At 44.7% G+C, this 27628-nt stretch overlaps 1 protein-coding gene across 4 annotated transcripts in view; it reads right to left on the reverse strand.

Annotated features, from left to right (window-relative positions):
* ADAM22 (ADAM metallopeptidase domain 22) overlaps positions 1-27628 on the reverse strand; it is a 730321-nt gene that overhangs the window by 221918 nt on the left and 480775 nt on the right. For all 4 annotated transcript variants that reach the window (XM_029588789.1, XM_029588790.1, XM_029588788.1 and 1 more), the window contains exons 11-12: positions 18853-19019; positions 10514-10598 (exon numbers count right to left, since the gene is read on the reverse strand). In XM_029588789.1, the coding sequence (XP_029444649.1) occupies positions 10514-10598; positions 18853-19019 (252 nt within the window). The remainder of the gene's footprint in view (positions 1-10513; positions 10599-18852; positions 19020-27628) is intronic.

Genomic DNA, 27628 nt, shown 5'->3' on the forward strand with positions numbered 1-27628 from the left:
ATTGCAATAGAATTCCATCCTTTTATTTCTAGTGAACCGGGTTTAACTCCATGGGCCTCTAAAAGAGAGGAAAACTCCTCTTATGGCAAATCCTGAAGCTGAGAGGCTGTCCATTCGCTTCTTGGTGAGTGATTTGGAGGAGCAGCCAACTGGTATACTCTTCTCTTCTGATTATACTGAGAACCTGATTGTCTGAGGATACTCTATCCACATGTTTACTTAAAAACTCAATCTCCCGGAGGAATCGGTGAGACGTGCCTCTCAGGAGAGAGGAAGGCGAAAGGACAGCGAAGGGAACCCTGTTTGAGACCAGGGGGCCTAGGGAGCTGAGAAAACATCTAACCTCTTGCCGACCCTGCTGACATCATCCAGAGGCGATGGGACTCCCAATAAAACCGGAAGGGCAGCGGCGCTTCCCCGGAGGAATCAGTGAGACGTGCCTCTCGGGAGAGAGGAAGGCGAAAGGACAGCGAAGGGAACCCTGTTTGAGACCAGGGGGCCTAGGAAGCTGAGAAAACATCTAACCTCTTGCCAACCCTGCTGACATCATCCAGCGGCGACCGGACTCCCGATAAAACCAGAAGGACAGCGGCACGCAGCAGACAAGAGGTCTTGGTTATGAAGCCCCTCTATATGAGTTGCTCAGCCTAGGTTGGAAATATCTTGGTTAGGATAATAAGTGTAAGAGGAATTTAAAAGGGTATTCCTTCTGCTAGATTTGATTAGACCAGCCACCAGGACAGAGAGTCCCTGAGCTTCTGGGAAACTCAGACACTGTGTCTTGGACTCTGGGTAGAGACTTGCCAAGAGCATTATAGGTAGGTTTTTTGATGATGCTATTAGGCCTAACAAGCTCAACATGTCCCACTCTGATGTCTGCTGACTCTTTTTTATTTCATTTACTGGAGACATTAGACATTAGGGTGATAATCTTTCCTTGCAGAAGAAAGATTTTTGCCTGTGTCGTGTATTGAAATGATGGGTTCAGTTTGGATTTGGAGTAACTTATGATGAATCCTAGCAACTTCAATACCTGGATGGTTGTGCTTATTGATTTTCTTGCACTTTCATGATAAGTGTTCGGGACCAGTCAATCATCCAGATAAGGAAATGCATGCACCCATAGTTAGTGAAGTTCCACCACCATCATCATAAGACATTTGGTGAATATTCAGAGTGCTGATACTTGGCCAAAAGGTAGTACCGAGTACTGGAGGTGGTGTTTTCTTGTGGCTTGGATGAATCTCTGTTTGGATGTAATCATCCTTTAAATACAGGGAACATAACCAGTCTTTTTTTTTTTCAGAAGGAAGGGAATTATGGTGCCCAGAAAAAACCAAATTCTAATTTTCTCTTACAAGGAATTTGTTCAAGCTCTTTAGTCTAGGATGGGAAGGAATCCTCCTGGTTTTTTGGGGTTTGATGGGTTTTGATTCCAAGAGGGAGGAAAGTTTCTTGTGTAGTAAATCCTGATGCTGAGAGGTGTAGTGATATTCGCTCATGTGGCAATTTGGTGGAATCTCCAATAGGCAAAGTCTGTATCTGTTTTGTACTATACTTAGAACCCATCTGTCTGAGGTTATACCGGGCCAACAATTAACGTAAAACCTCATCTTTCCCCCTACAGCCAGGTCTTCCATAATTGTCACTGGAACACTGGTTATGACTTCCTGGATCCAGTCAAAACCCCATCCCAGGTTTTGACTGTAGAGCTAACTGTGGCTTAGGAGTTCTTTGCTGCCTTGGACAGAAGTAGCATCCCTGTTGTTGCCGAGAGTGAGTGGGCAGAGGAAAACACCTCATCAGAGTGTAACCTGGGCGCCTTTCTGGGTTACCATTAAGCCCTGGGAATAGACCTGTTAGTACAGTTAAAGGAATATAATTAGGGAGAGGATCCATTCAGTGGCAGCCCCTCCCATTTCGGGGCTGTAATGGATATCCCTGGCAGGAGGTTTTATAGAAGAGCTCTGCAAAGGGCTCAGGGGGCAGTTAGAAAAAAGGTTGGAGGTTTATCCTGATTTACGTTTTGGGCCTACCTGGAGCCATGGAAGCCATCTGAGACCCCAGGGCAAGTCAGGGCTCCACTGCTGCTCTCCGCATATAAGGTGCAGAGTGATTACTCAGGGTCTGATTTGGATTTTTGGACTTTTGATTAGTAGGAGCCCTGCTGAAGACCTGGGGCTTTCCAAGACTTAGGGACTGGGGGAACGCTGAATTGAAGAAGCCCAGGGTAGGGAAGACCTGCTCCAGAAGCGGTGGTGTCCCATTGCAGAGGATATCCAGTGTTACCTATTTTGGGGAACAAAGTTATTTTCTGCCCCTCTTCCTACCCATCAGTAGACCTGCCGTTCCATCCAGGATCCCTTCCACCAGGCATCCACATCATAGGAAAGGACAACTAACCGTGAGTAATAAAATCATCTGAAATAGGGAAGGACACCCACTTGGCGTCTTCAGTCAACTCTGGGGAGCCAGAGACATTAACTCTCTGTTCCAAGATTATATTTTTGCCATCTGGGAGAGGCTCCTGTCCAGCAAAGGAGCCCCAACCCAAGGGATCTACTGTTCTATCTAACCCAGGACAGCAGCGGGATTCCTGGCTCTAATAATAGACTCTTGAACAGATAGAGAGCCCAAGAACTGTATACCAAGAGAAAGAGAGAACTGGGGAGCTGGAAACCTATTTATTTGTGCTATTCAACTATGCTATTTGCAGTAAAGTATTATTTTGGACAATCATTCAGTGGTCCCTGTGTATTCTTTGGGCACTCAGCATGTGGCACCCAGCACAGTGTAAAAATGCACCTAGTGCAACAAATTCAGCGCATGAAACTAGCCACCCCACCCTGGGACCTGAGAGGATTCCTTTCCACCTTAGTCAAAGAATCTACACCCAGGGAAGTGAGGGAGATTGAAGATCTAGTCAGGGTTCCTGCTCTGAAGAGAATAAATAACTTTATGGCCTCACCCATGCTGGACCTGCACACCGGGGTGGGGTTACAAGAGGATTATAAGTGTCTTCTTAGTACCCACCTCAAACACCTCTTGGCAGATATGGAGAGTGGGTGTAAAGTGACTGCAGAGAGTGTCTGAAGTATTGAACAATGGTCTTTAATCTGAGCTACTGCTTCATTGACTTTATTGCTAAAGGGATTCTCTACCTTGCAGGTTATATCAGCAGCCCTGTCCTGCACGTCTGACCTCAGTTCTGAAGACCGCAGCCATGACAGTATATGGGCACCAACATCTATGGCAGAGGCTCTTGATGCTTTCTTAAAAACACCATGGAGATAATTTTCAAAAGGTTTTACACACATAAATGGACTTTTGAAAATTTCTATTTTTATGCACGCAGTTCCTTTGAAAATTCATTCCACAGGGCTGAATTTTTTAGAGATTTTTTGCGCATAAATGGGCTTTTGAAAATTGCTTCAATATATGCTTTTACATGCATAACTTTTGAAAGTTTACTCCTACATGTTGATCTGACCAAGTGTTTTCCACAATCCTTACCCTTGTCCACTAGTGACATCAGATAATCCAACTTCTCTTGAGGAAGAAATGTGGTCAAATCTTAGACCTTTTGCAGAATGTTGTGCATATTTCACTCCATCAAGAGCTGTAAGATGCTATGTGGGAAGTGAACATAGCATTTTGATAAATCTTTCTCTCAAAATTTTGAAATTCCCACTGAGTTATGAGTTATCTGGCTAAGTCATTAGGAAGCTAACAATTTAGCTGGATAAGTCGGGAGGGGCAGTCTAAGTTGGGGCAAAGTTAGTTGGATGACTTAGCCATTAACAGCCGGATAACAGCATTATCCAAAGCAGTCCTAAATTTATCCAAGTGAACCTAGATAACTTAAATCATAATTGGTTACATTCAAAATCTGGCTGGTTAAGTACAAAAAATAAAAACCCCTACTGGGTCAGCAAGCACAATCCTCCACCCCCTAAAATCAGTAAAAATGCTGTCAGGCATTGCACCCAACAGCACCCCTCCCAAGCCCCCCAAAAATGAGAGTACGTTGCAGGCTATAGAGAGCTAAGGATCCTTCCCAGCCCCCCTCCCCCCCATAACCCATTTTAGAAAAACATAGGTAGGCTCCAGGCCCCATGCTAACCCCTAACCCCCTCCCCTTTCCGCCTCACCCGGAACCTCACCAAAACCATCGGGAACGCAGTATATTTATGCCACTCACAATGGCATCTAGTGTCGCAGTATGACAGCAGTGTGGCAGCAATGCTGGATGCCTCTGAAAGCAGATTGAATGTCCCATTCTCCTGGTATCTTGGGTTTTCTTGGAAGGTTCTAGGTGAGGTGGGAGGAGGAAGGGGCCTGAAACCTCCCTGTTTTATTTCAAAATTGGGGGGTGTGGAGGTGGGGAGGGAAAGCCTCCTCGGACAGTTATGGCCCACAACTTATTGTCATTCTTTACGGGGGGAGGGCCTTGAGGGGACGTCGGGCACTCTGCCCAACAGCATTTCAGGGGTGAGGAATCAGTTCTGCTGGTACAGAAGTGCTTTTTTCTTTTTTTGGTAATGAACTGGCTACCTGAATAACTTTAAACCTAACTGGTTATATTCAAATATAGTGGGTTAGTTTTAGAAGTTAGTTGGTAATGTTACTGGGATAACCTTCCCCAAGTGGAAGCTGGTGCATGGTATGTCCCTCGGGCATACAGAGCCAGTCAACCAATTTATCTTGTGGATTCCCCTTTTGGTTTTTGCAGAGCCAGCATGTCCTGTGCTGTTCTCTAATTTTTCTATTAAATATATTTCTGTCTCTATAGAGCATTTCATTTGGATGGGAGTTTCTTTCCACCTTCCCAATCCACTCTATCTTCTTGGATTGATTTATTTAATTTTGGAGTTCTCAGTAAATTTGGACTCGGTTAAGCTGAACTTTGAATATCACCGGTTATAAAGTTTTTCAGCTATAGTTATATGCTCTTCAGTTCAATGGGAGAGGTTCCCTTTTAGCAAGAGGAATCCGAGATCACCAAGATCCAAGGAGAGGAAGACTTCCAGCCATCCAGGGTGAGAGGAAGGAGGAGAGAAGGAGAGGAGATAGACCATGTCGATGGCCCATGAATACCTGTGAAGATTGGGAGATGAAGAGAGTAAGGTATCACACCCCCCCCCTGATATTACAAGAGGAAGTAGGAGATAAAAGTCAAAACACTTTAAAGCACGCCTTTGATACTTAAACTACCATGGGGGGAGCACAAAAGCTTTGCCCAGAACCCTCTGGGAGGTAAGAGATCAAGTAACTAAAAGGAATGGTTCAATTGGAGTAATATCTCAGTTTAAGAAAGGTTGTAAGGAGTCATACACTTAATATAAACATTTGTACCATCTTAAAAATGATGTACGCAGTTGTAAAGGACTTTATTTTATCAGTTACAACCTATCAGTAAAGAGAAACTTTGGAAACCACTAAAACTCTCACGTGTTTCATTGTGATATGACTACAGCAATCTATGCCGTGATCATCACTGCCGTATACAATACAGTCACATGGGTCCTAAACTTAATGCAATGCGAAGGGCTCTGAAAGATATCTTTACCCCCATGAAGGAAACCATGGAAAATATAACTTATGGCATAATAACAGTGTTCCACCATTAATAGAAATACGAGATATGGCCCCTTGAACCACTCTCCAGATAAACCACCACAGGGATTACAGCATCATCTTTGATTATACTCAGTTTAATCCCCAACATTAACCACCTATTTTATCCTTTGCTGCCCTGACTAAATTTCAATTTGTTTTTTGTTCTACATCTGATTTGTTGCTCTTGACTAAATTGTGAACTCAAAAGAACAGGGACTGTTCATTGTGGGCCAGATCTTAAAAGATACGTGCGGGCGTAGATTTGTTCGCGCAACCTGGCGCGAACAAATCTACGCCCGATTTTATAACATGCTCGTACTGCCACGCGCATGTTATAAAATCCAGGCTCGGCGCGCACAAGGGGGTGCACACATGTGCAATTTGCACGCGCCGAGCCCGAGGGAAGCCCCGATAGCTTTCCCTGTTCCCTCCAAGGCCGCTCCGAAATCGAGAACTTTTTTTCCGGCCCCCCCCCCACCTTCCCTTATCTAACACCCCCCCATCCCTAACTAACTCCCCCCCCCCCCACCTTTGCTTCAAAAGTTAGGCCTGCCCAAGGCAGCCGTAACTTGCGCGCGCCGGCCAGCTGCTGGCGCGCCTTGCCCCGGCACAGGCCACTGTGCTGGAGCACTAGACCCCGTCCCCAGACCGTCCCTGGACTGCCGTCACGCCCCCAGACATGCCCCCGAACCGCCACCACGCCCCCGGATCACCCATTTTGGAAAGCCCCAGAACATACGCGCGTCCCGGGGCTTGCGCTGCCGCCGAGCCTATGCAAAATAGGCTCGGCGCGCGCAGGGGTAGTTTTCGGGGGTTATGCGCGTATCTTACGTGCGTAACCCTTTGAAAATCTACCCCTATGGGTCCAATATTCAGTAAGACAGTGAGCAGATAAGCTAACCAGCTAAAGTTAACTGGATAACTTCTGGATATTCAGTGGGATATATGTCCCTCAGAATATCACTGATTAAAGTTATCCACCTAACTTTAGCCAGATAACCTTAAACCTAACCAGCCGGACTTTGAATATCACCGGTTATAAAGTTTTTCAGCTATAGTTAGCTGAATAATTTTAGACTTAACCAGCTATATTCAAAAGAATATAGACAGTTATGTGGCTAATAGAGGGAAAAAATAAACACATCCCTCCTCCTCCCTACTACTCGAAATCCAAGGGCTCGCCTCTCCTGGGCTGAGTCTGCAGCACCCCCTAAGCCCCCTCCATTTTACAGTAAAATATAATCACTGCAACAGTCCCCATATCATTCCCGCAGCTCCTGGTGAAATTTAAAAATAATTATATGCTTCAGGGCCCCCAACCTTTCCCTCATCCAATCACATAGCTTCCCACCCTCCTAATACCTAAATGTTCTTCATTCTTCATCTAGATCATAGTAGTGCCTACTGCGACCCAGACCCAGCGCTTCTGGGGTCGCTAAGAACCTACGTTGGAAGCACATGCTTCTAGCGTGACTCCTTAGAAGTGCAGTGCTAGAAGATTTGCTGCCAGTATATAGGTGCTCAGGAACCCTGGAAGCGCTGGGCCTGGGTTGCAGTAGGTCACTACCGTGATCCAGGTGAAGATAAAGATTGTTTTGGTGCCAGGATGGGGGGAGAATATGAGTTTGGGTAGATGGAAGATTGGGGACCCTGGAGCCTATAATTATTTTAAATGTTGCCTTGGGCAGGGGGATGCAATTCCAGGATCGGCCGTGGGGGTTAGAGGATGTTGCAGGCTTGGCTCAGTAGGGCTGAGCACTTGGATTTCGAGTGTGAGGAAGGTGGGAGCTCATGTTAGGGCCAGTAGGCCCACAAGTTTTTTTTTGTTTTTTTTTCTATTTACCACTTAACAGGCTATATACTTTTCAGTATAGTGGGTTATACGTTTAAAGTTACCTGTTCTCGTACACATCTAGATTTAGGCAAAACAAAGTATCTGGCTAACTCCTAATATCAGAGTTAGTCAGTTATTTGCCTAACTGTGCCCCTTCCCAGAATGCCCTGACAAGCCCCTTTCTTATTGAGCTAATTCTTAGCCAGATAAGTATTTAGCCGGCTAACTTTCAGCCAGATAAAAAAGGGGAATATTCAAAATAGCCATATAAAAAGATAACTCACAGGTTATCCAGGCAAATGGCTTTGAATATTGACCTCTTTGTGTCTCTGAACATTTGGTACGTGTAATACAAATGATTAATAACAATAAAAGCTACCAGCTGGCCCCTCACTCTCACCTGACATTTGCAGAGATACAGAAGAGGATATATTCTTGCAAATACTAAAACTATCCGTCACATGGTCTTAGACCTTTTAGAGCAAGCTTTTGTTGATTTGGCAGCCTCAGGGAGCAGAAACCTTCTGCCCCAAAGTATCACAGCGCACCAAATGAATAATCTAGTCTGGCTGATCCAAAGACAACATTCAGCAGCAAAGTTCAGTTCCCAGCAGGTCTCTGTGCTGCTAAGCGTGTCAGTTGATCAGTTGCTGGTTGTTCTTGCTGATGGCTCAGAGACCTGGGCTGACATGCTTGAAAGAATTACCTTAATGCAGAGCTTTCCAAAATCTGTCCTGGTGACTCCACTGCCAGTCAGAGTTTCAGGATATCCACAATGACTACAAATGAGATAAACCTGCATAAACTGGGTTTCCAGTGTATGCCAATTTATCCTATCCTAGCGCAAACTGAAGAGTCAACACTCAAAAGCGAGAGAAGAAAAATAGAGAATGTATATCCTTATCAATGTTTCAGTCTTCCACAGATTTTCATCAGAGAATACAGATTAAGGCAGAGCTAGCACAACCTATTAGGCAAACTAGGTGGTTGCCTATGGAGCCGACCATTAGGGAGTGCTGAAGAGCAGCCATGTGGTGCCATGAGCAGAGATATCCCGCTCGTGGCAAAGAGGAGTAGAGATTCGGCGGCCGAGAATGAGGTAGGAGACCGGGGTGCAGCGTCACGGTGGGGGGGCAGTGCAAGGCAAAAGGCGCCTAGGGTGCCTAATACTCTTACACTGGTCTTGTGATAAGGACATAAATTCTCTTTTTTCTTCTCTCATTTGTGTGTACTAGCTCTTCCTTCCCTCCCTTATCTAATCTTAGATTTAGAATTTTTTTTATGTTTGGCAACTTGAATGAAAGCAGTTGGGACTATATTGATTTTGGACTTCCTACTATACTGCTTATTGCCTCTATTTTTACTGAAATCTAGTTAAATAAAACAAATAATATCCATGTTCCATTCCACAAGTTTCTCTTTTATTAATTAATTTATTTATTTATTTAATTTCTTTTACTATACCGATGCTCAAGACTAGGTCTTATCGTACCGGTTTACAATGTAACTGAGGGGAAACCAATTAACATCAAGGTAGAAAGTAAAGTTACATTAAACAGGGAGCGTAAAACCTGGGCAATGGAAGACAGTACAGAATTTAAACTAAGAAACAATTAGAGAGAGATAAATATATAATCAACAATTAATGACTCCATCAAGACTTTCCCACCAGAGTGCCTCAACTCTTGGCTATCTGGTAATATCTGGTCCCCAGACACTCTGGGAATTGAGAGTCCCGATGTGCCAAAAGCAAAGTCCCCAACTACAGGCACCTTTCAATCTGATCATTGGGGCTTTCATGAGAAAACAGTCAATAGGGCCCACCCAACCAAAGGCACATGAGTACTTTGAACCTGCTTTCTGCTTATTTTTGAGCATATTGAACCAAAATTCCATTAGAGAAGTACTCTAGGAGCATATGGGATAGTTAGGGCCCCTAGACAAACAGATGTGCTTATTATGGTTGTAAGCCCTTGGGCTGTGGCATGGTTGACACAGCCTAGTATGTGAACCTACTAGGCTCATGCCGACAGCTGGCAGACACTGGGACTGGAGTTGGAGCTTCACCTATACCAGCCCCGTTCCCCACAGGTTGAGCCTTTGGGGTTCAGGGGCCAGTAGGGCTTAGGCAAGTGTTCTTTAAGGAGCAGTCAGAGAGAATACACGTATGGGCAGTGGTCAAGGCAGGCATCGAGCAGATGATGTCCAGGTCTAGACCAAGGGTCAGAGCAGGCAGTGAGCAGACAAAGTCAGAATCCAAGGCAGAGGTCAGAACCGGGGAATCAGGAAAAGACAGATAGGACAGCAGGACTAGCACTGAGGGACAAGTCAGGGCAAAACGAACAAGGCAAGGGAACAGGGCAAGACAACGGAAGCAGGGCAAGGGCACAGACAAGGTACGGTAAGACAGCAGGATAACGAAGCAGGCACAGAGTCAGCAAGACAAGGTACGGGAACAGCGAGACAAGGCACAGGATTAGAAACACGTACTGCAAAGTAGAACGACCTGTTGCTGAGGTGCTGGCTGGAAGCATGGCTGGGGTTTAAATCCCCAGACCACACCAATGTCATCTGCTGGCACTGCACCTAGTTTCCCACCACGGGGTCTTTATCCTTTGGTGCGCACTGTGCACATGTGCCTAGGAGCAACCATGGAGAAGGCAAGATGGTAGCATCCTTGGCGTAAGGAGTGCTGATGGTGAGTGCGACCAGTCACGAACGTTTCAGTGCCTCTGTGTCTGACCAAGTCTTGGAAGAGGAGTTACACACAAAAAGTTCACGCACACTTGTACACAATAAGACATTGCTTGGCATTAGTTTTCATCTCAGGAGGGCCACAGATTCAAGCATGCCATGCTCAGTAACTACCACTGTTGCCCTATGTCACCTGATGACCTCCTCCCTTTACCATGTTCAAGAAAGGTAATTAATAGAAATGTGCATTCATTTTAAATGGATCAGGAGCGCTCTGATATGAAGGAAATTTTTCCAAAACAAAAAACCCCCCAAAAAACTGTGTTTCTAGTACAAAATCCTTGTTACCAAAATATGCCCACTTACCTCATTTACAGCTCCACCTTTCAACAATGAACAAATTCCACCAATGTATGCTGCTCCACTGCGGCTACTCTGAAACTGACTTCCCCTTGTAAATAACAAATAAAGAAGATAATGATCCTCAGTCCCTTTAGGCATTATCATCATCATCATCATCACTGTCATTATAGCCAACACAGCTGTGCTTTATTAACATAATCAGAACAGTGAAAGGGCACGTCCAAAATATTCTACAGGGTATTTGATTTCTTTCCTTGAGCTTGATGTTCCAAAAGCGTCATTATATTCCTTGTTTAGAAAAACACATCTTTGTGAGGTTTTTCAATGGGTTTTTTTAAATTAGAAAAACAAATTTTCCTGTGGTAAAACTAATGCCTCCAGTAGATATGTTTAAAAAATACCTGACTGAAGTATTAAAAATTCCAAATGAAATCATGCCTGTTATAACTAAAGCACATTTCCTATTTCAGGACACTACAGATAAAGGTTTAGATAAAGATAAAGCAAAACAAGAATCTCAATTAAATGTTAGAGAAATGCTAGAGCTATCTCAAGAAGATGAAATATCTGTGAGAGGGATACTCCTTGTAAGCTTTGCATTTTTACAGGATAAGAATACTGTTCTTAGATTTTTATTTTTTTTTTAGGAACAGGAATCTTCTGTATTATGGCCAGAAATTATGGCTTTTTCCTGACATAATACGCATAACTCAGGAAAGGAGGAAGAAATTCCTCTTAATGAGGACAGAAGCTTTGGGAATATGTTCTAAATTTACACTCCGTTATCCCTGTAAGTGTGTCTTAAAATATCAGAATTCTACATTTGTATTTTTTGAACCAGTACAATTAAGGGTATTTTCGGATGCTCACCCTAGATAAACAGCTATATACTCTCTCGGTAGGCATATGATTAACGAGTTGAATCTCTGATACTTTATTTTGCATTACTTAATAATTTCGCTTCAGTTATGTTACTGGTCTCTTGTCTCTCTCTATTTACCAAAAATTAGGAGGAATTGCTTACTATAATGTACAATTTAAGATGTGTAAGTTGTAATTATTATATCTTTTGAGAGAAGCTCTTATTTCAGTCACAAGTATATATTTGTGTTTGTTATGTAAAATTATATAAAAAAAAAAAAAAAAGAATAATTTGTATGACTGTAATGATACCATTTTAGAGGCTCACATCTCAATAAGGAAGTAACAATATGTTGATACATAGTAGGGCAAGACTTCCCAAACCTGTCCTGGTGGCCTCACAGGTAGTCAGGATTTAAGGATATCCACAATTAATTTGCATGCATATACACTGGAGTCCCAGCACATGCAAATTTATCTCATGCGTATTCATTGTAGCTGTACTGCAAACTCGACTGGTTATGAGTGGGGGAGCCCTGTAGCAGGGCATCCAAATTGACAGAATGTGCAACCTGATAAGGCAAAGAGCATCTAAATGGCTAACACACTTACACACAGTCCAGGGCCGGTGCAAGAGCATTCGGCATCTGCACTCCCTCCCACAATTTACCTATTGGCAGCAGTGGCTCCAGCACAGCACTCCCTTCTGTTAGGGTCCCCGCCCATAAAGGACCCCGGCCGGGCCCCCTCACCGCCTGGAGACCCACACTGACCTCTGCTGCCTTTACCTGGCGGAGGCCATGGTCTGATCTCGCTGCAATCCCACGCCGCCGACACGCAACTCCAGGCCTGATTCCCTAGGCGCATGTGTGCACGCCACGCTGCCGGATTTAAAGGCCCAGCGGTGGGAAAAGTCCCCTCGGCGCATGGTGATGACATCAGACGCCTCGAGTACTTATACCCGGCCCTCCCTCGTCCACTTCGCTTCAGAAACGGGTCCTGCTCCGTGAGAGTGTGTTCCAGGGTGACTCCTGTTCCACCGTTCTTGCTTGATTCCTGTTCCAGCATCCCTGCCTGCTCCTTGTCTTCTGTGACTGCCTTCCTTCTCCTTGCTCTGCCGGACTGCCTTCCACCTGCCTGACCTCTACCTGGTAATCCAACTCTTGAGTGACCTCCACCTGGTAATCCGACTCTGAGTGACCTTCGCCTGCCCAGACCTCCAGCCAGTTTCTTCGTCTTCTTCCTGCCTGCTGCCTGTCCTGACCTCCGGCCTGTTCCTGACTCCACCTGATCTCCATCCGCCCGAAGCCAACTCTGCCTCTTCCTCAGGACTCACTCCATGAGAGGCCCCCGCCTAAGTCCTGCTAGCCCCAGTACCCAAGGGCTCAACCTGTGGGGAACGAGGGCTGGTATAGGTGAAGCTCCTGTGGGGCCATCTATACCTGTTCTGCCTTCCATCGACAAGAACCACCAGGGGCCCTCTCCTGGAGGAAGTACCAACCTTCTTGCAGCTCATGGGTTCACTTCCCTTACAGTTTGATGAGGCCATTGACCCGGCAAATCTGTCCGGCCTGCAAGCCATCCCAGGACTGGCCCAGAGACTGCAGCAGCAACAATGTCTGGATATGCTGTCCTGTACAGTGGAGCGGCTGGTAAACCGACTGAATGCTGTCCCGGCACTCAACGTTCAGCCTCCTGTTCCAGAGGTGCCGCCTATGCCCTCAACCGCTCTCCACTTACCTGCTCCCCCGCGCTACGCAGGGGACCTGCGGCAGCGTCGAGGATTTCTAAATAACTGCTTTATGCAGCCATCCCAGTTTGCTAGTGATGGTATCAAGACCACCTTCATCCTATCTCTCCTGGATGGAAAGGCCCTGGCCTGGGCCTCCCCTCTGTGGGAACGCGGAGACCCACTGCTCCAAGACCTTCCACGGATTGTACAGACCTTCAAACAGGTCTTCAATGAGCCCGAGCGACAGAGCACAGCAGCCTCTGACCTCCTCCATCTTCACCAGGGGCCGTGGCCATTGGCAGAGTACATGGTGGACTTCCGCACCCTAGCGTCAGAACTAGGGTGGCTAGAAGACAGTCTAAGGAACATCTTTTTGGAAGGACTGGCTCCTAAGATAAAGGATGAACTGCCTGCCTGGGAGCTCCCTGATGACTTGGAGGGCCTCATCAATCTCTCTGGGCGTATTGACCACCAGATTCAGCAACACCTCCGTGAGGTTTGGCCCACCCGGAGGACCGTGCCCCTAGCACCAACTTTTTCCCGGCCCCGGATGCCACCGCCAGCTACTGACCCAGGTCAGAACTGTGGAGAGGAGCTAATGCAGCTCAGCCGCAGCCAACTCACGCTCAAGGAAAAACTGTGAAGGCGCTCTCTTGGCCTGTGTCTATACTGTGCCGGCAAGGGGCACATGCTGGTACAATGCCCCGAGAGGCCGGGGAAACTCCAAAGCCTAGGTGTCAGTGGGGAGATGATCCTCAGCTACACCACTCCTACTCCCCAGTGCTCCGTTCCCCTGACCATCCTTCATGATAAGGGGGCTTTCCTGACCCAGGCTCTGATAGATTCCGGAGCCAGGGAAAATTTCATTCTCATGGACCTGGCCCATCAATTGGGTCTTCCCACGTTACCTCAGATGTCTCCACTGGTAATCTCTTCCATCCGAGGAGATCCCCTACTGGGGAGGATCACTCACGTGACCGTTCCAGTGAAGCTGCGCACAGGCATCCTTCACAAGGAACAGATCTCTTTCTTTCTGCTGAAGAAGGCCATCCACCCAGTGGTATTGGGCCTGCCCTGGCTCCAGACACATTCCCCTCGGATCGACTGGGACAACTTGCAGATTGCCTCCTGGGGGTTCCAATGCCACACTAGCTGCATCCAGAAGATCTCGCGACCTGGAGTCCCTCTAGGCGCCACTCCATTCACCTTGCCACCGCAGTACGCGGAGTTTGCAGATGTCTTTTCCAAAGAGAGGGCAGAATCGCTACCCGAACACTGCCCATTTGACTGTGCCATCGATTTCCTTCCTGGCACCACTCTACCCCGTGATTGGGTATACCTGCTCTTGCTGCCTGAAACTCAGGACATGTCGAAATACATCCAGGAAAACCTTGACCGGGGCTTCAATCGCCTGTCTAACTCGCCGGCTACCACTGGCTTCTTCTTCGTGGCAAAAAAGGATGGGTCCATGTGGCCCTGTATAGACTACCGCGGGCTCAACGCCATTACCAAAAGAGACTACTACCTGTTACCCCTCATCCCAGAACTACTAGATCGTCTTCAGGGGGCCCGGGTATTCAAGAAATTGAACCTCTGAGGAGCTTACAACCTCGTACAAATAAGACCGGGCGACAAATGGAAGACCACTTTTAACACTGGACCTATTGCAGCGGTACTATTGGTGACCACGGATGGAACAAGACGTCTTATTTATTTATTTATTTATTACTTTTATATACCGAGGTTCAATTAGAATTAATTATCACTTCGGTTTACATTACAACCAGCAAACAAATGACAGAGTCTTGTCTTACAATGAACAAGGTAGAGAAACCTGGATCGAATAAAACTAGGGGGAAGTAGAGCCTGCTGTGCTACCCAATGGAGATTGTTCTGAGTGCTAGTCCACAGGGATAGCAGTTGGGCCATGAGCTGAGCCGCGGGCGAGGGCACAGATAGAGGCGTGGGAAATGGTGGCGTCGGTTGTCTGCTAGTTACGTCGTCTCCTGCCCGACATGTGCCCAACAAAAGCCCTTGACTGGATGCTCCTGGGGCCTTCTACAACCTCTACTTGTACCTTCTACAACCTCTACCTGTGGACCCATCTTTCGACCGACTTCATAGTGGACCTGCCCTCATCAGTGGGCAACCATGTCATCTGGGTTGTCATAGACAGGCTCTCAAGATGGTCTACTTTACACCTCTTCTGAAGCTTCCAACGACCCCCGCACTGGCCCGACTATTCACCCAGCACGTCTTTCGCCTCCATGGACTCCCAAAACACATTGCCTCTGATCGTGGGGGTCCAATTTACAGCTAGCTTCTGGCAGTCATTATGTAAGAAATTCAGTATCCAGCTCGTTTTCACCACAGCATGCCACCCGCAGGGCAATGGCCAGGCCGAACGGGTCAATCGGACCATAAAAACCTTCCTCCGCTCCTTCGTGAACACCAGACAAGATGATTTGTTCACCCTTCTCCCCTGGGCAAAGTTCTCCCATAACTCCCACACCAACTCCGCTACCATTCAAGTTGATATACAGCAGACAACCGACGCCACCACTTCCCACACCTCTATCTGTGCCCTCGCCCGTGGCTCAGCTCATGGCCCAACTGTTATCCCTGTGGACTAGCACTCAGAACAATCTCCATTGGGTAGCACAGCAGGCCAAGAGGGTGGCCAATAAACATAGATGCCCAGTATCCCACTTGAATCTTGGAGACCGAGTGTGGCTCAGCACCCGCCACATCCACCTTCGGGTGCCCTCAATGCGTCTAGCCCCTCAGTACATTGGGCCCTTCTCCATCACTGAGTGAATTGGCCCAGTCACATACAGCTTGAGACTTCCATCCTCCCTGAGGATTCACAATACATTCCATGTATCTCTCCTGAAACCTCTCGTGTTATTCTGGCCACAGCGCAAGACTCCCAAACCACAGGACATCTCGGCAGAGGAGGATCAGATATATCAAGTCAAGGAAGTCCTAGATGTGAAACATCAACGCGGAAGGTGGGAATATTTAATCGCCTGGGAGGAGTTCAGACCCGACAAAAATACATGGGAACCCGCCAACATCCTCGACAAGACACTACTCCAGCAGTTCTATGCCGCTCATCCAAAGAAGCCTGGACCTTCTAAAAGGGGGCGTAAAGGAGAGGGTACTGTTAGGGTCACCACCCGTAGAGAACCCCGGCTGGGCCCCCTTACCGCTGGGAGACCCACACTGACCTCTGCTGCCTTTCCCTGGCAGAGGCCCCGGCCTGCTCTCTCAGCAATTCCATGCCGCCAATGCACCATTCTGGGCCCGACTCCGTCAACAAGAACCACCAGGGGCCCTCTCCTGGTGGAAGCATCAACCTTGTCACAGCTCAAGGGTCCACTTCCCTTACACCTTCTTTGGTGGTATTGGCTCTGGCACAGCACCCCTCTGGCCCTTGCACTGGTTGAATTTTGCAGCCCTTATAATTTTGATGCTCTAGGTGATCACCTAAGTTGCTTCATTTATTTATTTGTCAAGTTAAATGCTGATTAATTACCAGACTTTTCTTCTAAGCGGATGGAAGCACCAGCCCTGACACTTTCACACTATCGTACTGCATATACCCATCAAGGGTTTCAGAAAAAGGCACTTCAGGTCCCAGTAGTCCACACTGGACTAAGGAAACAGCAGGATAACACTTGGGGGTAACCTGCATGGAACGGCAGATACTACCCTTAACAGAACATATGAGGTAACCTACACAGAGCAGCAGTTAGCACACTTAACATAATGCATGGAGGCAACCTGCACAGAGCGGCAGTTACTACCCATACAAAATGCATGGAGGCAACCTGCACAGAACAGCAGTTACTACCCTAACAGAATGCATGGAGGCAACCCGCACAGAGCGGCAGTTACTACCCATACAAAATGCATGGAGGCAACCTGCATGGAATGGCAGTTACTACCCTTAACAGAATGCATGGAGGCAACCTGCACAGAGCGGCAGTTACTACCCTTAACCGAATGCATGGAGGCAACCCGCACAGTGTTACTATCAAACAATACAAGGGTCTATTGCTACATTGTAGCTTTCAATTTAAAATGGTGACAAATAGCAACATTGAGGTCAATAGCCAAAAGCCATTTAGACAGATAACTCACAAATTATCTGTCTAAATGACAAGTTCTGCTATATTCAGCCACTTATCCAGCTATAAATTAGCCGGATAAAAAAGAAGCATTCTGGAAGCATTTCAAGGAATGACTAACTTATCTAGCTAACTTAGCTTATTTTCAACTGAAACCAGCAAAGTCAGTCAAATAACTTTAGACCTGCTTTAGCTTAAACTAGAGTGATTTATGCATAATCTCGGGGTAATTTATGCTTTCAGCACATGGTACTGTACCTCTCTCCTGGCAGGTGATTGTAGTTTTGGGGGGATAAGAGGAGATCTGGGCAGTGATGAGGGGTGGCTTGCCTAGTACTTATTCACAGTGGGTGGGTGAAGGAGAGTCCAGGATGGGATTGTGTTTTTTTGTTAATGAGAATGAGAGAATGTGGGTTGGGGAGAGGACCCACCCCATGGATTTAGGACATTTTTTTTTAATTAGAGGTGATGTGGGGTGAGAGGGTGCAAGGCCTTTGCGGGCCATGGATAAACTTTCATAGGGAGGACGGAGGAAAACGGGACACGGGACCCTTGACTTTTATTTTTTTATTTCAAAGCACCACTTACCCCGATATCTTTTGAAGATATCCAGATAATTAGCCAGCTTTCCAGCCACACAAGGTCAAATAACTCTCTGGCCATATTCAAACATAGCTGGTTATGCTTTTTTAGTTATCCAGCTATGATTGAACCCTAACAGGTAAATTGTAAAAGGAGTTACACGTGTAAATGTACCATACCATCATAGCAATTTTAAAAAGCCATTTCCACGCGTAAAGTGCACTTACATGTGAATATTCTATGGACGATTCAATGGCATATATTGCAGCAATTTTCAAAAGCCCACTTAAAGTTCATTTGCACGTGTAAAACCCAATTTTAAACATGTACCTACTTTTCTAAAATCAGGCCCTAAGAACGCAAGGCTCAGGATCACAGAATTCAGGAAATGTTAAAGCAGATCTTCATCCCAGAAGGAAAAGAAATGTGAAAGGCAGACAACCGCCCCCCCCCTGCCCCCCCCCCCCAAAAGACAAAAATCTTTACTGGACTATTCTCAGCAAGTCTTTCTTAGTTGCAGTTTGTATAGAGCAGGCAAACCCAAGAAATCGGTTGCCAACCTTTTGTAAAAAGGTTTCACAGCTCCATTATTTGAATACACTATCATAATGCTATATTCTCATAACATGATTGAGTTTTATTTAGCTACAGCTGAAACATTTTGGCAGGAAATCTAAGAAGGCTGTAAAAATCACTTAATAACATTCTATCAACAGATGCCCTAAGAGGAGTGAACAGATAAAAGTGCATTCAACAGAATTACCAGGTCCATATTTCACACTATACCAGCATTAATTTCTTATTGAAAGATATAAGAAAAAAATGCCATCTGCTGAGATAGTCCAAGAATTATCTATATTTTGCTATGTGCATAAGCTTGCTCCCACAGTATCACAGCTTGTTCATATAATACAAAGCATGATTTGTGTCTCATTTTTTCTTAATTATCATAAATTGTCTAAACATGGCAAGTCTTGTGCAAAATGCATCTCACATAAAAGAGAATATAGAAAATGATACAACAATATACGTACGAAAATAGATGAACAGCGTCACTCTTCTCTTTGATAAAATCCCTTCTATACTTCATAAACTCACGTAGGGTCACCAATGGGTTTTCAGATATGCTGAATTTATTATCAGTAGCCCAAGTCTCCATGGCAACCAATACTATCCTTGTGTTAAGTTGTTCTTTGTATATCTAATGCATTAAGAAAATAGTATTTTATAACAAACAAAACATATAAATATCTGATGTTTTTCTCTATAAATCAAAGGGAAAGCAAAGTTGCTTACCTGTAACAATTGTTCTTCAGTAGACAGTGGCACAGATCAGACACACAAGTGATATCTTCCAATGGGACCAAGATGGAAAAGTTCTTTCAGAGCTCGGAAATACTGAGAACATCTTTCTGAGCATGTGCAGGGGTCCCTGTGCAGCTGCCACCGTGTGAGTCTCTTCAGTCTTTGAAGCAATTTAACCTTCACTTCTTCAGGGAAGGAGGGTGGGATTATGTGATTAATTTGTCCTGCTATCTACAAAGAACACCTGTTACAAGTAAGCAATTTGCTTTCTCCATGGACAAGCACTTCAGTAATCAACTATACATGTGAGGGCTCCCAAGCTGAGGATTACATGTAAGTTTTTGTCATTTTATTATATCAGCAGTGGAACCATGCAACCTATATTTTGATAGAAAAGCGGGAAAACTGAAGGAATTAGTTAAATAAACTTTTGTGAACTGCTTAGCCAAAACTGCTAACCTGATGTGAAGCATTTTCTAGGCATTAATGAGCCATGAAAGTATAGACAGAAGATTAGGAGGTAGCTTTGCAGATTTCTTCTATGGGACCAGAGTGAAGATGGGCTAAGTATACTGCCCTAGCCCTGACCTGATAGGGTTTTATTTTACTTTGAAGTTGCTGTCCAATAAGAACTGCAATCAGAGATCCATGTGAAAAGGATTTGTTTTGTAACTGAAAACCCTCGTTTGACTGGGTTAAAGGAGGTGAATAGTTGAGAAAATTTTCTGTAAGACTTTGTTCTTTCCAAAGAGAAGAACAGGAAAGTAAATAAAAGTAAGAGGAAAAAGAGACTGCTGTGGTTTTCTAAAGAAGCAGCTGAAAAGGTAAGGAAAAAGAGGCCAGCATTCATAAAGTATAAGAGATCACAAGCAGGCCGATACAGTACAGTGCGCTCCGATGGAGCGCACTGTTAGCCTGCTATTGGACGCGCGTTTTCCCTTACCCTTTATTCAGTAAGGGGAGGAAAACGCGCGTCCAACCCGTGGCACCTAATAGCGCCCTCAACATGCAAATGCATGTTGAGGGCCCTATTAGGTATGCGCGCGGGATACAGAAAGTAAAATGTGCAGCCAAGCCGCACATTTTACTTTCAGAAATTAGCGCCGACCCAAAGGTCGGCGCTAATTTCTTCCGGCACCGGGAAAGTGCACAGAAAAGCAGTAAAAACTGTTTTTCTATGCACCCTCCGACTTAATATCATAGCGATATTAAGTCGGAGGTCCTGAAGAGTAAAAAAAGTAAAAAAAAAAAATTTTTGAATTCGGCCCGCGGCTGTCGGGCCAAAAACCGGACGCTCAATTTTGCCGGCGTCTGGTTTCCGAGCCCATGGCTGTCAGCGGGTTCGAGAACCCTCACCGGCAAAATTGAGCGTCGGCTGTCAAACCCGCTGACAGCCGCCGCTCCTGTCAAAAAGGAGGTGTAGGGACGCGCTAGTGTCCCTAGCGCCTCCTTTTACCCGGATCTACCACCGGCCCTAATTTAAATACTGAATCGCGCGCATCGGGAGAGTGGGCATACGCCCGCTCTCCCGCAGACTTTACTGTATCGGCCCGAGAGAGAGGAAGGCAGGCGACAATGACTGAAAATGCTAAGAGAAGCTGTAAAAGAAGTCAGGAAAGCCAAAATGCAAACTAAAGTAAAATTAGCAAATACAGTAAAACGGGGTGACAAAACTGTTTTTTACATGTGTTAGTGATAGGAGGAAGTGAAAAAGTGGCATTGTGAAACTCAGAGGAGACGGGAAGGAATATGTAGAGACTGACGCGAAGATCATGGAATTGCTTTACAAATATTTCTCTTCGCTGGTCAGGAAGGGTGAAGAGTAGGACCACATAAAATGGACACAAAAAGGACTGGATGAGAGGGAAACTGCAAACAATTTTCAAAAAACTGCTAAACTAAAAGCAGATAAAGCAATGGGGCTGGATGAGATACATCCGAGGATATTAAGAGCACTTGGAAAGGTTTTGGCAGATATGCTGGCTGACTTTTTCATTGCTTCTTTAGAGGTGGGAGTAGTTCCAGAGGTCTAGACACAGTCTGATGCTGTTCCTCTTTACAAAAGTGGAGGTAAGGGGGAGGCTAGGAATTGCTGCAGGCCAGTTAGTCTGATCTCTAGGTGAGCAAATTATTGGAATCACTAATAAAACAGAGGACACTGCAGTTTCTGGAATCCTTTGTATTACAAGATCCAAGGTGGTATAGTTTTTCCAGAGGTAGGTGTTGTCAAACGAATCTGATCACTTTCTTTGACACGGTGATCACAGAGTTGGATAAATTGGATCAAGGTAAGGTGTTGGATGAGGTGTACATGGATTTTAGTAAGGCCTTCGAGATAGTTCTGCACAGGTGATTTATAACCTTATGACCTTGGGCAAATCACTTCATCCTCCATTGCCTCAGGGCCTTATTTACTAAGCATTTTGCCCATAGACACAGAATGGGCGAAAAGCTTTAGTAAATCAGGTCCTTAGATTGTGAGCCCCCTGGGGACATGGAAAATACCTTCAGTACCTGAATATAACTCACCTTGAACTACAATGAAAAGGCATGAGCTAAATTCACCAAATAACTAAATAACAATAAATAAATTGGGTGTCCTTAGTATGGATCCTAAAGTGACTGACTGGGTTGGAAACTGGTCAAGTGGGAGACGAAAAAGGATAGTGGTAAATGGAGTTCACTCCAAGAAGAGGATGTTACTAGTGGTGTGCTGGAGATATCAGTCTTGAACCTGTTCTTTTCAGCATTTTCATAAGCGATATTGTTGAAGGATTATCGGGAAAGGTTTACCATTTTGTGGATGACACCAAGATCTGAAAAACATGAGGAGGAATCCAGCAAAGCTTGAGGAATTTTCTAGAGTTCGGCAGCTAAGATTTAATGCTAAAAAATGCAGTCATGTTTTTGGGCCGCAAAACCAAGGGAGCAATACAGTATAGGGGGTGAACTTCTTCTAAGCATGAAACAAGAGTGGGATGTGGGGGATGATCATATTGGATTATATTAAAGTAGTCAAACAGCTAGATAAGGTGACCTCAAAAACCAGAAAGATGCTTGGATGCACAGAGAGAGGAATAATCTGCAGTAAAAAGAAGATGATTCTGCCCTTGTATAAGTCCCTGGTGAGAGCTCATTAAGAATACTGTGCATAATTCTAGAGACCACACCTTCAAAAGGAAATAATTCAGATTAGATTGGTCCAGAAGGTGCCTACTAAAATGGCCAGTAATCTTCTTTATAAAGCATTTGGGGACAGACTTAAAAATCTAAATATGTAGACCCTAAAGGAGAGGAAATATGATAGAGACAAAATACCTCTAAGGTATCAGTGCACACGAGGTGAGCTGTGTTCAATGGAAAGGAGGCTCTGGAACGAGAGGTCATGGAATGAAGAAGAAAAGGGGTAGACTCAGGAATAATATAAAGAAATACTTCTTTGTAGAGAGGGTGATGGATGCATGGGACAGCCTCCCACTGGAGGTGGTGAAGACAAGCACAGTATCTGAAATCAAGAAAGCATGGAATAAGCACAGGGGATCTCTAAGTGGGTAGTGGCGTGGATGGGCAAACTAGATAGGCCATTGGTCTTTTTCTGCTGTCACATTTCTCTGATTTTAATAAAGCTCTTCTTCAGTCCAAGGTGTGAAGAGCCTGCTAAATATAAATTCCTGCTGAATGCTGGTGGTATGCTCCTATAACAATAAGGCGAACTCTGACAATTAATTTTTAATCCGGATTCAGATAAATTTAGAATTTATTGAAGCAGAAGTTAGGACACTTAAAGAGGCCTTGATTGGCATGTGTGCACCAGAAAGAAAATCTTTTACATTTAAAGTTTTAAGTTCTTTTAGTGGAACATTTTCCTGATGCTAGAATAACCTTAGTAACTTCCATAGGCAGCTGCACAAAAGAGACTAGCTGACTTTCAACATCCAAACAGTCAAAGACTGAAAGTTCAGATGGAGAAGATCCCCATTGTAATACTTTATCAGAGATGCAAATACTTTTAACCTTCTTGGCTATTGAACAGGTAAGCATTGAAGCCATGGATTTAAAATGTGATATGGCCAAAAAAGGGCTATCAAAATCATTAGGCCTTAATTTTTTAATTGTCTTCAATATGAGAGGAATTGGGGGAAATGCAGAAAGAAGCCCTAGATTCCATAGAACTGAAAAAGCATCCATCGCTAAATTGTTCCTTGCTGGTTTTTGAAACTGTAGGTTAAATGGAGCTGCAAAGAGATTTATTTGGAGAGTTCCCCAAAGCTAAAATAGCTCTTTGATTATACATTGGTCCAGTGTCCACTCATGTGGTTGTAATTGACAACTTAACGTGTAGGCTATCTGCTTTTGGTTTACAGGAAGAAAGATAGCCATGAGGAATATCAACACCACTTTCCCTTCTAACCACAGACTTAACATTTTTAAAGTGATGAAGATTTCTTTCAACTCAAATTAGTTTACATGGAGCAATCTTTCTCTCTCTGCTCCGTAGACTCTGATAGAGCTTATGTAGATGATTCACTCATTTAACTAGTATAGTAGTATTAGTGTTGCTTTCCTTTTTATTCACAGCAAAAGTGATATTCTATTCTCTGACATATGCCTTTATAATATACACATACTGAGTAATGCATGTTTCAGGTACATTTTATTACTTTTTCTCAAGTGGATTTCAAGCATAGCTTATTACATTTATGTTTAACTGATCATTTCCAGTTCTGGGTTGCTACAGACCAAATAGTTCACACAGAGAATATACATTCAACACTTATACATAATAGCAGGTACCATGTGGTTTCTAGTTTTATTAGGAACCTCTAGATTTTTTAGCATATAAGTTATTGTACAGTATAGAAATTTTGGGCCAGATTTTAAAACCTAGGCGCGGGCGGAGATTTGTGCGCAACCTGGCGCGCACAAATCTACGCCCGATTTTATAAAATGTGCGCGCAGCAACGCGCATGTTATAAAATCCGGGGTTGGCGCACGCAAGGGGGTGCACACTTGTGCAACTTGCACGCGCCGAGTCCTAGGGGAGCCCCGATGGCTTTCCCTGTTCCCTGTTCCTTCTTCCCTCCCCCCACCTTCCCCTCCCTTCCCCTACCTAACCTGCCCCCCCAGCACTACCTGAACCCCCCACTAACCTTTGTTCCATAAGTTGCACCTGCCTCTGGGCAGGCGTAGGTTGCGTGATCCCCCGGCATGGCTGCTGTGCCGGAGGCCTCGATCCCGCCTCCACCCTGCCCCCGGATCGCCCTGCCCCGCCCACTCCCCGCCCCTTTTTTCAAGACCCGGGACATGCGTGCGTCGCCGGGCCTATGCAAAATAGGCTCAACGCGCGCAGGAGTGGATACGTGCGTAACCTTTTAAAAATCCACCCCTTTATTTTCATCATTTTCACAGATGTCAAAACTAGTATCCATACGATGACCATGTTTGTACACTGAACACGTATACAGGTAATATTTTTAAGGATAACTTCAGCTATAGAAATGAGATTTATTTTAATCTTTAATCTTTGTGCCATCGTTTTTGTACACACAATTTGTTTCCAACAACTTATTATTTTTACATGCTGTTTTATCAATGTCTTACACTTAATTAAAATTTTACAAATTTTAATGTTACTAAGCAGTCATGTTCTGTTACTGAGGAATTTATAGTTTTTTATGTCCATGTTTATTAATACTGTTTGTATTATGTATTCATGTCCATGTTTATATTTTTATGTTTTATAGCCCCTGAGGCAGCCAGTGTGTGGCGAAACTCAGCCGGAGTCTGGCTACTTTTATCATTTTTTATTAATACATTTTTAAACATACTTGGACATCTGGCATCTATTTTACTCTTTCCAACCTAAAATAGACTGGAACATTGCCTCAGGAGAGAGGGGCCACAGCAACTTCCCGCCGTAGTCCCTTTAAATTTTGGGGTATGGTGCATGCGTGCGCCTAGGGCACAAGAGAGGCCCTGGTTGGCCTGTGGCTGAGTCCCGGCCAGAAGGAGTGCCGGCGGTGGCAGTCTAGCAGGGAGTCTGAGTGAGGGAGGCGCGTCTGCTGCGGCTCCCCACTGCTACTAGGTTCCCGGGGCTGGCCTGGGCCGCGCCGCGGTGCAAGTAAGAGAAAGGAGCATGTCACGGGCCTCCCACCGGTGAACGAAACATTGAAGCCTTCTACTGAATGGAAGACTATTGAATTCAAGTCTGAAAGCCTTGTAACACTGTAGTTAAAAGCTGGGTTTTGATTTTGGTTGTGTTTCCTGTAGTAGTTTGGCTTTTGCTCATTCCCTAGCACAAGGCCTGCTTTGCTATTGATGCTGCTGCTGCATTTGAGGCTGCCGAAAAGGATAGATTTAATATTTTTTTTGTGACTAGAAGTACTGTCCCTGTAAGACTGGGGTTAACTATTTCTACATGTAGATGGCTGCTTCACTGAAGGTACTGATAGGGTGAGGAATATAGAGTGATCATCGTTAATAAGATCTACTTTTTCTTTCACTTTATCTCTAAAGAGATGCAGCGAGTATCAACCAGCTTTCCATAAACATCCTCATGAAGGCCTGATGCTTGAAGCCATGCTAGCCTTTTATCTCCTATGCTTACTGCAGAAGTCCTGAAGGAAGTATTGTATGCATCATAGGCTGAACAATTTACATGCTTTCTACATTCCTCTGTGTCTTGTAATATTGGAGTAAAATGATCCATGGCATCTATAGGGAGCAGGTGGGTCATGTCTTGCAGCCTTTGTAAGAATTATACATATATTGTACCATATACAGTCAACGAGCAGCTATTCTGGATGTTAGCATAGCTGACTGGAAAAACTTTTTTGCCATCTTTACCAGAAGGAGTACTTTAATGAGTTTTGCTTTCTTTAAAGTTGATTCTACAATGGCCAATTCATGTGAAAGTTTTACTTTTTGATGACCAGGTCAAGATTGTACCTTGAACATCAGGTCTATCTTCCTTGCTACAGGTAGTCTAGACAATGGTGTTGCCATATTCTTGTTTGGAGTTCCTGTAATACTCTATGCACTGGAACTGCCACTACTCGTTTAGGTGCTTTGATCTATTTTAGCACACCAAATATATCTTCTCTGCATTCTGTTTCTTCTTCTAAAGTAAATGGAATGACCTTGGCCATTTTTTTTTTTTTAGAAAAGCTGGATATGAATGATATATCCTCCAGTGGAGATGTTCTTCTGTGAGGTTATGGTAATGAGTTTGATGGAAGGCCAGTAAATTCCTGATCAGAATGGTATGAGAAAGAATGGTATGATTGTGATCTCTCCAGAGAGCCCTACAGTGTAATAGGTGGGTCTTCTGATGTTGTTCTGTCCTTGGATAAATGCAAACTTTAAGACTTAAAATGTGATCAGTGTGTATAACATCTTAATTAGCCTGATACAGCAGAAAATTAGATTTTTGGGCCATGGATTCCAAAATATGAGACATTCATTGAGATGGAGGAGGTGGAGAACTGGAAATGTTAAAAAAGCAAATTTTGACAGACACATCACATTTTCCTCACAAAGGGATGTGCTCCACAGTAGGAGGAGGATTTCCCATAGAAGCGCTTGCTTGGATTCTGAAGGAATTGAGATTTTCAGTTGCTCAGCACTAATATGTGTCTTGGCGCTGAGAAGATGATGGCACCAACAACGGTATGTCTCTTTTACTGTCTGATGATGCCATTGAGAGTTCAGCACCGAGGAGCAGAAGTGTCTTGACCCTAATCTCTGAGGAAACATTGGCATGGATAGGGCCTGTGTTGGCGACTGCTTGCGACTGCACCAAACGGTGAGATTTCTCTCCCTCTTTGGCAGAGGCAGAATGATCTTTGCGCCAAAATTTCCCAGAGTCATAGTACTTAGCATGAAAGGACTCTTTTTTTTTTTTTTTTTGGCTTTAGGCACTCATCCCTCAGCTGGTGCTTATTTCCTCTTCACTTTCCCAAGAGGCTGAAGAGAACTTAAATATTCTTTAAGTGTTAAACTTTTGAATTTTAAGACCCTGGGAGACATTTGCGTGCGGGCAGAGCAGTTAGGTACTTCATGTGCTGGTCCCAAACAGAGGCGGAGGTGGTGAAAAGATTAAAAGGAGAAATGAAGAGAAAACTTTCAACAAGTGGCTTAGGAGAGAGAGACAGCAAAAGTGTCCTTTTGCACAAGCTGAAGAAAGAAGAGCTAGGAGACTCGCATGGCGGAAGCTGCGCAGGAACCACTGTGCATGCTCAGAAAAAACACCTCCGTTTTTCTAAGCCCTGAGAGAGCTTTTCCATCTTGGTGCCATCAGAAAGCATCACCCCCACTTATGTGGCTGATTACTGTCCTGCATGTCCACTAAGAAAATAGGGGTGATTTTAATTTCTAAAGAAAAAGTTTATCTAATACATTTATTTTGGGTGGGGGAGTGAGAGGGTTTACACAAAAATCTATCTTGCAGAAAAATTCCACGAGAATAAAATCGCAGGGAAAGGGTGAAAAGGTGCGATGGAGGCC

Source organism: Rhinatrema bivittatum, chromosome 2 (genome assembly GCF_901001135.1).
Source record: "Rhinatrema bivittatum chromosome 2, aRhiBiv1.1, whole genome shotgun sequence".
NCBI lineage: Eukaryota > Metazoa > Chordata > Amphibia > Gymnophiona > Rhinatrematidae > Rhinatrema > Rhinatrema bivittatum.